The following is a 12,131-nucleotide window of genomic DNA, read 5'->3' on the forward strand; positions in this document are numbered from 1 at the left end:
AAGAGAAAATGTCATGTTCCTTTCCCAAGAGCTCACAGGGCAAATCTGACATTTTGTTCACTGAATCTTTCTGCATGTTTGTGTGTTTTTTTGCCCCAGCTATTTGATCGCGTCAGAAATGCAAGGCAGAATTTACTTTTGTTTAACACTTTTAGTGGAAAACTGGCGTTCATGTGTTTATGAAGTTTCTATTTAAAAAAAAAAGTGTGTGGTAAGTGAGGTAATTTCTGATCAAAGATACAACTCAATGGAGTACTTTCATACAATTCTGCTCTGTGTTTATTTCAGTTTATGACATCACAAGATGTATAAGAAAAAAAATGTTGTGGAGAGGAGAGCTTGCAGATTTGACATAAATTACAAAGTACTTTAGCTGCATTTTAAAAGCAACTGCTTAACCTTAAGTGGTTCATTTGGAGGTTGACTCTGACGACCATTCTGTCTGACATATTTTACTGTTGCTTGCAGGGATAATCTTTACTCTCAAATAATTAAATTAAAAAGTATTCTGTATTTATCAATTTGAATGGTTGTATGCCAGTAGAATGCCACTGCGATCAGAATCTGATTAACTTCTCTCATTTCATTTTTTATTTCCATTAATTGTTGAATGGAATTATGTCAGTTGTATAGACTGCATGTGTGCATACATAGTGGGTAACTGTTAGCTCTGCTGGGAAACCTTGTTAACAAAATACAGCTGCAGGAAAAACAATATACTGAACAGGTAAATATTAATCCATAAATGTTTGTACGAATACTTGTTGGTGGGTAGGTAGATTTGAAAAGCACTCAATTTAATAGTTAAAATAAAATTACAAAAAACAAAACATCATTTGTTGTTCTATAGGTAACAAAACTACATGTAAAGAGGGTTTGTAGGAAAATTTGGCCAGGCTCTTTAACTAATTTCAGGACCATGGCTAGCTCAAGTCTTGGACTAATAAGAAGGCATGTTCAGTAACTTAGTGTTTCAACATGGCTTGATTTAAGAACAACAATGAAAAGAATATTATTTTAAAAATATATATTTTTTAGATATTGTTGATGGTATATAATAGTATATGCATTTATGTATGCAAAAAAAATTCTACATTTTTTTAAATGCACTTTTAGCTGTATAGTACCCATTTCAAATGCTGAGTATGGAAATGTTTACGGTGCTTCAATGAGAGAGAGAGAAAAAATACAATATGTGTGGGCTTTTTTTTTTTTTTTTTTTTTTACCGTATTTTATTTTCCTGTTTTAACACACATTTTGATTGGCTCTCCTGAACGCTTGTAGCCAATCAGCACTCGCCTGCCATGGAGGAAGGAATAAATGCAAGATGGCTCCTCATATAAAAACAGTCTTCTTGGTTGCCCTCAGCGTGCAACAAAATAACTCTCTAATCCTTATTAGGTTGAAATATTTATCCGCGAAGAGTTCCGAAGGATAGACTGAGCTTCAGCTCGGTGACGTTAGGCCGCATTTTATGGGAGTATAAAGTAGAGGAACAGTGGGGACGGATTTGAAGACATGATAGTCAGCGCTCGGAGTCTTAGTGAGCCGCTGGGCTGCTGAGGTTCACAGCCCCGGCAAGGCCTTAGTTAGCAACCAACGGCTAACTAGCTAATGACTTCGCCCACTATCTTCTACCGTATTGACACCTTAGAAGAAAAGAAGATATAAAACTGGTGTTGAATGTGGGAAATTGAGTTTCCTACAACAAATAAGCATGGCTGTTTCAAGGTAATTTACACACGCACTGTTGACTCAGTTAGACCGAGTTTTGGTAACAATTAGCTACCTGCTATGCTAATCTTCCTAGCTTTAATTTGGTAGCTAGATAGCGTGGCGATGGCCGACTAGCGTTTGCGAGTATACCGCCACTCTTGTTACCTTAAGCAGAATTTCTTTCACAATTTTGGTCACATTATTATTTTTGATTGATTTCAACCATTAGTTTTGTCTTAGTTCTTTAGGCATCATAGGTGAAATGGTTTAGCAAAGTTGCATGAGTTAATGGGATTTGCAAATAGACTACAGGCTCATTTATTTATCCCAAGGATTGTAACAGAAGAGGTATTGGTTCATATCTCTGCTTGTATAGTTAACATATTTTCCGTTTTACTTTCTTACAATTCTCCCAGTAGGTTGATCTATCTACCAAGGCTGTTATAATCTATTTAAAGCCATGGTTTTATTGCTGTATATGTTTTGTTTTCTTTTTTTATTTGCAGAATAAAACTTTTAATCTGGATGTAGTTTTTCTTCTAGTGTATATTAAGGCATTTTTGAAAGTTTTGCTCAAAAGGTATTTAGATATTACCATGAGTACCAAACAATATGTGATCATCCAGGCATGTGGTGGCTACATCAGATATCAGCATTTAGCTGTGATGTCACATTTATCAATGTAAAGCATGGGATTTTCAGCATTTCACATGGATACATAAATTAATCTTCCTTAAAACAGAAAGTTGTTTTTTTTTTTTTAAATATGTAAATGCTAAGAAATTATTCTGGAGCTGAGCAAAGAAATATTTCCAGCTTAAATAGAAACATAACCTTGCTCACACACAGAAAACCAGTCTCCAGAATATATGCGCTTAAAACAGTTATGGTGTACGACTTGCTAAATTCAAATTGTGTATTTATAACTTGCTTACTACACAATGTACATTTCAAATTGAATTCTTTTAACTTACATTTTTTGCCATTCTTAAAACAACTGACTGTTTAGTTACTTTTATACATTCAATTAATCTTCAGCGGAATAACCACAATTTACTTAACTAAAAAAATAAAATTCCTAACAATAGCAAATGTCAATTGTCAGTGAGCATCGGTAAGGCCACAGTCTTTCTGATGGCAACATGTTGATGTCTGTAGTCTGTAATGCTTTATTGATGTGGCTTATTGTCTTTCTACTTCTTTCAGACTTGATCGTTTGTTTATCTTGCTCGACACCGGAACAACACCAGTAACCAGGAAAGCAGCAGCACAGCAGCTTGGAGAAGTGGTGAAACTTCACCCACATGAACTCAATAACCTCTTGTCAAAGGTGTGGATTTTTTTATTTGTTTTGTTCTGACAATGTTTAATAAGCAGAGTGAGAGAAACTGGCAATTTGCTGGCTGGTAATGAATAAGTGTATAAACTCATCGGATGATTTGATTACAGAGCCTTGTAAAAACGTAAACACAACTTGAACTTGTTCATATTTCTGCCATGTTACAACTACATTAGCACCATTTTTATTTTCATTAGGCTTTTTAAAATAGATAAAATGAAAGGATAACTGAAGTGGGAGGGAAAGGATGCTGTTTTAAAACATTGTAGTAATAAAAAAAAAAGGTCTGAAAAGTAGCGTTTTGTTTGGATTCAGCTGTCCTGAGTAATTTTTTAAAAGAAACTTGTTGCAGTTTTATCTGAAAGTCTTTTGAAGTCTGTCTCCACTAGCGTTGAATATATGTGGACCAAAACTGTAACCCAATTCTCTTTGCTTTACAGCTCAAACACAGTCAAATTACCGTAAATTCTCTAATATTGGCCTGTATTCCAATAGCGGCCGGGTCTCTAATAATGGCCGGTCTCGCTGTCAGAGGAGGTAAATAATGGCCGGTCTCTAATACAGGCCGGGGCTATAAACGTTTTTTCTGGGCATACCTCAACATTATACTTGTGGTAGTAAGTAACATACAAGTACCACAGCCCTGCGCAGCTGGACGACAAGCCCTGCTGCTGCCCGTCTGCGCGAGGAAGAGAACAGACACGCAGCAGAACAGGAGGAACAGCGCGAGTGATGAGGAGAATAAAGGGAGAGATGAAGAGGAGGAGGAAACTGAGGAGGAGAATTAAACAGAATTGGAGGATTTTTATATTTTTTTTTTACTTCAAACCAAGCGAGACATGGTAACTGTACTTTTTCAATAAATGAACCTAGTGTTTTATAGGTTCAAATAGACACAAAATCTCATTTTTATTCATTCCACTGGTAGTCTGTTTTGCTCAAATAGCAATAGAGGCCTGTCTCTAATACTGGCCTCTATCCAATAAAGGCCTGGACCGCGATGCACTTGAGTGAAATAAAGGCCCGGGCCTATATTAGAGAATTTACGGTATATATAAATGATAGGGATGGGACGGTTTATGAAAACCGTCCGAACCATTCGGTTCGACTGTCTCGGTTCGGTTTGCGTGTGTTTCGTTCGGTTCATGCGCTGCTCCTTTTTTTCATAGGCGAAGCGTTTACACTCCAGAGCAGAAGGTGGCGGTACTGCGACCAAAGCCATCCACCAGTAGTAAACAAGAAGAAGAAGCGAAGCAGCGTAGCCGGGTGTAGCAGAAAAAAATCAGTTGTTGTGGAGAATTGTGTGGGTATGGAGAGAGGGAGAGAACAGGAGTAGGAAGACGCGCCAGCAGCACTTTATAGGTCTGCTGTATGGGACCACTTTGCATTTAGAGTGACCTACGATGACGGCGGAAAGAAAGTTGTGGATAAAAGTGCAACAGTGTGCAAGCATTGTGCAACACGTTTTGTTTATGCTAACAGCAACATGACCAACATGTCATGCTAACCCCGAAATCCCACATACTCCATAAGCGCTCCGCCCCGCTGCGCTCCAGACCGCCTGCACAAAGCAAAACCTACAGCCTCCGCTGTGGCTCCCGTCCGCTCCGAGTTCCTTGGAGATCGTAGAGGGCATGCACGATATGATTAAATTCAAAGCTGCAAAACATGCGGAAATGATCCATGGTTTCCGCGGATCATTAAAAATAATTAAAATGTATAAAATTTTTTGTATTTTTTTCATTAATTTTTATGGGATTTCGGTGCAACTATCGACATATACCGAACCGAAAACCGTGACCGCGAAACCGTGAATCGAACCAAACCGTGGATTTTGTGAACCCTTCCACCCCTAATAAATGATCGGTTTTCCAGCTCTTGCCACATACTCACTATGGAGTTTAGGTCGGGGCTAACAGAGTAAGCCTCTCGCTATAAAGTGAAGCTCAGGAAGGGGGGGTTACCCCGTTTTTAGCAGCGCTCATTTTCCGATCAGCCCTGTTGTCCTGTCTTTTCCATGCTGATGGAACATGTCTACACAATGTGGTGCTGTCATCACTATTTTAGCATAGGGATGATGTTTTTCAGGGTGATGTGCTGCTTTTGTTTTTGGCCCATCACACCTAAATTTATGGGTTCTTTAATCTTCCACATGTTTGCTGTTTCCAATAATTATTCTCAAGTAAACTGCAGACAGAAACGCTTTGTTTCACTTTCTATTTCCATTGTTCCACAAACGCCAGGTTTGTTTAGTTCTGTGGACAGATTCCCCCACCTAAATAATACATCTCTGCAGTCCCTCCAGTAACCTGGGGCCTCGTGGCTGCTTCAGTAGATGATGCTCCATGCGCCTCACTATTCAGTTTACCACCCATGTCCATGTTCAGGTGATGGAATGAGAGCTGTGATCTTTCTGAAAGTTTTAACATTGTTGTATACTCTAACTCTGCTTGAGGCTTTTACTGTGTTTACCCTGGTTTTCATAATGCTAATGTTCACTAATGCCCTCTAAAGCCTTTTTACATTTATGCAAAGATAACATTTTATTGGTGGATTGTTTTAGATTACGTCTGAAGGCCTTTGGCTGCCCATAATTGTATTTTTTGTAAGGATGCGTTGCTATGAAAATCAGGACTTATTCAGATATTAATATTGCTGGTATTACCGATAACTGATCTGAATGATTTCTATACCCTTTGAACACCATGAAAACCAACCACGGTGCTGGCATTACAAACACCACATTATCGACCCCATACCTCCAATTCCATCCCCTGAAATCGAAATCTGCCACAACATGTAAATAAATATTGATTACTAACATAAGCTAAGTTTTACTAATGGGATGCCAACATTGGCTGATGCTGAAATTTATGCTTATTTCTCATGAATCTTGAGTGTTGTGGTATCAAATTAAAGGCATTTGGGTGGAAAAGCACACGCAGGATTATTTTTTTTTAAGAAAATACACTTTTCATTCCATTTCACAATTGTGAACTTCTTTGGTTTGCGCTGCTGTGTTGAATCTTGTTTAATTTATAACAGGATCAATAGTTGCTGTCTGATGAAGTTGAGTATAAGGCTATTTTAACTTTTACTAGGCATTAAGTACGCCGTCTTATTCCACGACTTGACCATTGTTTCCAAGTTTGCATTAAACTTTGATTAACCAACCAAAATCCAAATAAATTACATTGAAATATTTAAAGTAGAATAACAATTTAAGAATTAAGAGGTATGAAAACTTAGGAAAAGCTCTATTTATATTGTATATGCTAGAACTAAATCAGATAAAATTCTTGTCCCAAGGTCCTTATTTATCTAAGGAGTCCCAGCTGGGACACTCGGATTGCTGCGGGTCAAGCGGTGGAGGCAATCGTGAAAAATATTCCGGAGTGGAACCCGGCTCCAAAGCCAAAGGAAGGTGAGCATTTTTTGGGTAATTTTATGGACTACTTGCATCATTCTGGATAATACCATGTTTGATATGTTTTTTTCTTTTTTCTACATAATTGATGAACCTTTCATGGTTATCAAGTGGTCATTTATATAATGGTTGTCCATTAGCAAAGTCAATCTGTAAAATATTAAATATGTTGGTGTAGCTTGTATGACATTGCATATACATATAAATCCAATTGCAAGGAAAGAAAACGGAAACCATTGTGACCATTTGTATTGTGATATACAGTAGCGGCCATTCAAAATGGCCCTTCCCAGTCAAACGCCAGCCGATTGGCAGCCAACTCCCCTGCGACTCCCAGTAGTTTTTTTTACTCTGACTGCACCCTTTCACTGAATTACAGGGTCTGACCAGGAATTTACGCTTCTCTTTAGCTCTTAATGTCCACAAATCGTGACAGACTATTTCAGTACAAAGATTGATGTTTAAAAAGGAATTGTAGGGGACCAGCCAAGGGTCTATCAAGGAAAGTGGGGAAATTTTTAATGGCTACTACTGTAGCAGCAGCTTTAAGTTTTTTAAATGGTTTATTCCTTACATGTTCTTTAAAAAAAAGCTAATATGTTTTAACATGTTTCATGGAATTTAAAACATTGTTAAAGCTTTTTTATCTGTGGGTAAAATGAGGATTTTGTCAATGAGACATTTCCTGATGAATTCATAGTTCATTAAAGATAACAGGTAACAGCTGTGGGACTTTTTTGCATCCCTTTAGAGTCCCGTGAAGACCTGTCTCCAGAGGACTCGTCTTGTGACCGCTTGAACTTTTACCATTTCGACATCTCCCGCCTGCTCAGACATGGAGCTTCGTTGCTTGGATCTGCAGGAGTTGAGTTTGAGCTGCAGGAAGACAAAACTGGTTTGTGCAGACATATTCATATTCATAACGGATTCGTATTTTCAAAAATATTTTCTTCCTAAAGCCTCCTCAGGCACCCAGACTTAACTTTTTGCTCTGAAACTTTCCTTTCCCTAAAGTACACCCCCTCCTGGTTAAATTGACCAAAATAACATATGGCATATAGGTTTACTTTTTATTGTGATATAGACCATAATAACCTGGAAAGGACTGATTGGCAAATTGGTCAACACAAATTAAATAATAAATATTTAAAGCACAACTCTACAGAGCTTGTTGAAAAGGTAATTGGATGGCCAACTGCTGTGGTTTTGCTTCTTGGTTTTTGTCCTCTGCTAAACCAGTTTGCTGCACTCCATTAAAACCTTGCAGGCTTGACCCATTTACACCGATTATTATCCTACTTTTTCCATTAACTGGTGCTCTAGTGCTCACCCACATGGTGCCCTGGGACCACATGAAGCACCTACAAGTTTGTTCTTGAAATGGCACAACTTGCAAGTTAATTACAAAAAAGGGAAAATAATCGCCTTTTCTATTTAATAAAAATTAGATTTGTATAAATTTGAAAATAAAGTAAGGTAAAGTAAAAATCTTAATAGTTTATTTCCCCTTTTGGGAGCTGTTTTTCACAACTATAAAGAAATTCTCATTGAGTGTACAGGAAATAACTTTAAAAATTTTTTGTAGAAAGACGCACCTTAGCCTTCCATCTGCTGGTTGGTGAGGTGTTTGCGAGAGGAACTTTGTTGTTTTTCTGTTTGTTTCCTTTACAAACAGGAGCACGTGTCTGAAATTAGAGTTTCAACTTAAGGTGAATCATTGTGTATGAATGCGTGGAATACAGACTTTTAACGGCCACATTACTTATCTGATGAAAGTTACTGTTTGAAACGAAGTGCTACGAACTGAGGTGCTCGGTTACATTTTTATGGAACGACCATTTACCATAAAAAGACTTCCAAAGTTACTGAGACTTTTTATTTTTATTTGGTAGCATAACTCTGAAATGTTTTCATTTGCATTAAGGAGAAACTAGATCACAAGTGTGACCAAATTTCTTGCACTGTAGCACCATTTCCATAGTGAAAATGATCCCTCAGGGACCAACCAGGCACCTCTCGCTTATGGATTTGAATATGATTTGAATAGGGAAAGCTGGTCTTTATCTTTTACTGGACCTTTTTGCTGCAGGACTTTTGTCTGCTTGTCGTTTCCTTTTGTTCACTAACATGCTTCTTCCTCGTGATCACATTTTATTTCCTATTAAAGACTTATGGGGACAATAAGCTACTCCTCGATGCCGTTCTTTTTTTATTTTTTTATTAATAATGTATCCCTGTTTTTCTTTTCCCCATCTAAAGATGTTGAACTCAAGAAACATCCATTGTTTACACATCCAAAGACACATTATTCTCCCAATACTCTTATTAGCTCATCTACCCTTTCTGACTGATATCCACTTTTTTATAATTTTTTCCTTGTTCTCAGGTGAGATGGATCCAAAGGAACGCCTTGCACGCCAAAGGAAGCTGCTCCAGAAGAAGTTGGGCCTGGACATGGGTGCCGCTATTGGAATGGACACAAACGATCTGTTCAATGATGAGGACTTAGATTATTCGTGTCATCCAGGCGGGTTTAAAGCACACGGGCATAAAGCTACAGCTGGCTGCAGCTCCCGCAACCATGTGGTCAGTGTTGTTTTGGTGTTTGCTGTGCAAATCAGTGGACTTTGTGGACTCTTAACCTGTTGTTCAGAAATATGAGGGGGGAAAAATCATTGATTCTTAATGGTCTTAGTTATTGGTCATGTGCTGGATGTTCTTATTAAAACAATGAAGAGTTTCTTATGACAAATAGAAACCTTGGTATAAAATTAAACCGGCTTGGAACTGGAATTGGCCCCTGAAAGAAGGTGGAACTCTTCAGGGTGTTACTATTGCTGAAGACCAAAAGCTATAAATATTGAGATTTATTTGTTTTTTAAATCACAATGTCTTCCATGTTCATGAGATGTGCATCTATTGTGGGCATTCAAGATAGTTGGCCAGTTGGATGGAAGATCCAACTGGCCAAATGTATAGTATGGCGGATATGCAGAGTATGACTTTCTAACAGTGGAAATGTGTTTCTCTTTAACGCATTATGCTGCGTTCACACCGGATGCAGTGGGAGCAGCGAGTTTACATGCAAAGTCAATGATTGATGCGTGTCAATTCGCAGCAAAAGGTCCCGCAGCGCATTTTGAGCAGCAGGCGCAGCGCGTTTAAGCATCTGCCACGCGCCGCCAACGCGCTGCTGCTGCTCGAGATGGAAAAATGTTACTTTTGCTGCTCGACGCGCCGCATCAACCAATCAGACGCTGATCTGGGAGATGCCAGGGAGACGGACACATCGCTGATGATACAGAGCGCTATTTTCGCTTCTCTGAAACAGTTTATTACGGCCTAAATTAACTTAAAACGCTGAAATCTGCCGGCTGAATATGTTCGCTTTTATTATCCTGCTGCCTGCAGTTTGGATTACGTATATGTAAACCGCTTCCAGCCGCCGCGGCTAACTGCGGAAGGCGACCGGATCATAGGCTGCTGTTGAATGGGATTCTTACTGACAGCGCACTGCTGGTATTTGGGGGTCTGAGCGGCTCTGACAGAAATAATATTGGAAGGCAGGATGGTAATCTGGATGAACTGACTGCACTGAATAAGTTTTCAGGTGTATTTTCTCACTTAAAAACATAATAAAACTACTTTATTCCCACTGATCACAGCAAATATAGCTGCAAGGCAAAGAAAGGATAGAGTAGCTCCGGCCAACGCGCGTCAAATACACTTTTCGACCGCGCAGCCAGAGCAGCAAAGCTGCTTCAGCCGCGCGTCAGAACTAAACTGGTACAAGCAGCAAAATTGAAGCAGCAGACGCGATTTTGCTGCTCCTGCTGCGTCCGGTGTGAACGCAGCATTACTTTAGATAAAGCTATCGCACACACAGTTTTTTTTTTTTTTTTTTTCTGTATCCTAGGGGGACATTTGTTTCTAAACCGTTTCTACAGACTAACCGTGACCTTAACCTTAATCATTACGAGTTCATACCCAACCCTAATCCTAAACTCAACTCACACCTTAGTCCTAAGCCCAACACCTAAGCCTAAAACAGCATTTGTACCCTTGGGGACCAGACGTTAGTCCCCACAATTTGCTTTTTATTTATGGAATCCCACACAGACACACAGATGCTTGACTGTCTTTGCCAAACCTCTAGTTTTCAACCCGTTTTATGCTTTTGAGTTGGTGATCAGATTTCTGTTGCTTTAATTTTGGCTGTAATTTAAGCATTTTGAAAGTGAGTATTCCTTTAATAAACAGCTGCATCCTCAATCTAACTCGATCACAATATAAAAATTTAGTTATAAAGTCAGTTGACTGATGATACTGTTGTTAAGTCACATTTTACAGCATTTTTGTTGCTTATGTTTCAGAAACTAAGTATAAAACAGTCGTGAAATCTTTTTGTTAACGACCAATGCTTTTTTTTTGTTTTTTTTCTGGTGACGTTTCAGACTATTCAGGCTGCTGAACTGATCGACTCCGAGTTCCGGCCTGGTATGAGCAGCCGTCAGAAGAACAAAGCTAAAAGGCTGGCGAAACTAGTGGCAAAGCAAAAATCTAGAGATGTGGATCCCAGTGAGAAGAGGTAAGATTATAAACGCACACCTTCACGCTTCTGTTTAATCCTATGCATTGGCAGCACGTTTTTTTTTTGTTTTTTTTTATTCCACCCAGCAGGTGTTAAGTTTTGCTAATGAGTGTCTTAATTTTTTTTTCTTTAATTTTAGCAATGACTGCCTCGAAGGTGAACCTGAGGAAAAACGCAGAAAAACAACCAATGTAGTAATTGACCAACCAGCAACGGAACATAAGGTCTTAATTGACAACGTTCCAGATAACTCTGGTCTCTTAGAGGAGGTATGAAATGATGGATTAATGAACCCCTTGTATGGAATCTGGGATTTCACTCTAAATGTGATGTGTTGGTTCTTTGTCTTTAGTCACAAGAGTGGCCTCTGGAGAGCTTCTGTGAGGAGCTTTGTAACGACCTCTTCAATCCATCATGGGAGGTAATAAAAAACCCAAAACCATGAGCGTCCGAATGAACGAAACAAATTTTCATTTGTTGGAGCGTCAGGCTTAAGCATGAACATATTTTACTGTGATTTTATTTGATAAAAGTCAAGAGAAAGAAAAAAAAAAAATGCAGGATTTGATCAGTTTTTTGGCTTACAGCTTTGTTATCCTTTAATTTACAACCCTTAAATTAAATCCAGTCCAACTAGTTACCTGCAGAAGTTGCGTAACTGGAAAAAGGGGTCCACTTTTTTTTTTTTTTTTTTTTCTTCTTCTTCTTCTTCTTCTTTAGAAAAAAATCTGGGAATAAACTGTATCCTGTAGACCTCAGATGATGCCAGAGTAAAAGTTTTAGAACCTCACGTTAAACTATATTTGGAACCTAACTCTTTAGATCACTCTAAACACATCACCAAAATAAAATTTGTTTTTTGATTTTTATTTTAATTGGGATGATTTGGGTGATTTCTGAATATTTCTTTAATATTTTTTTCTTATATTTCTTTAATATTTTTATTTTACAATAAAAACAGAAAGTGTTTCCTATATTTTTACAAATTTATATTGTTGCATCAACTCTCAAATGTACAGAGACATGGAGGGGAAAAAAAAGAACTTTTGCGGGATTC

The 12,131-nt window shown here is 38.3% G+C and overlaps 1 protein-coding gene across 1 annotated transcript in view; it reads left to right on the forward strand.

Annotated features, from left to right (window-relative positions):
- The first annotated feature begins 1,307 nt into the window (after nucleotides 1-1,307).
- Nucleotides 1,308-12,131, forward strand: part of btaf1 (B-TFIID TATA-box binding protein associated factor 1) — a 32,645-nt gene continuing 21,821 nt past the window's right edge. Inside the window, exons 1-8 of the mRNA XM_015380819.1 lie at nucleotides 1,308-1,732; nucleotides 2,924-3,047; nucleotides 6,366-6,480; nucleotides 7,235-7,378; nucleotides 8,870-9,069; nucleotides 10,938-11,071; nucleotides 11,214-11,343; nucleotides 11,427-11,495. Of these exons, the coding sequence (XP_015236305.1) occupies nucleotides 1,719-1,732; nucleotides 2,924-3,047; nucleotides 6,366-6,480; nucleotides 7,235-7,378; nucleotides 8,870-9,069; nucleotides 10,938-11,071; nucleotides 11,214-11,343; nucleotides 11,427-11,495 (930 nt within the window). The 5' untranslated portion in view covers nucleotides 1,308-1,718. The remainder of the gene's footprint in view (nucleotides 1,733-2,923; nucleotides 3,048-6,365; nucleotides 6,481-7,234; nucleotides 7,379-8,869; nucleotides 9,070-10,937; nucleotides 11,072-11,213; nucleotides 11,344-11,426; nucleotides 11,496-12,131) is intronic.

The sequence above is a fragment of the Cyprinodon variegatus genome, unplaced genomic scaffold (genome assembly GCF_000732505.1).
Source record: "Cyprinodon variegatus isolate N-32 unplaced genomic scaffold, C_variegatus-1.0 Scaffold11, whole genome shotgun sequence".
NCBI classification, from domain to species: Eukaryota; Metazoa; Chordata; class Actinopteri; order Cyprinodontiformes; family Cyprinodontidae; genus Cyprinodon; species Cyprinodon variegatus.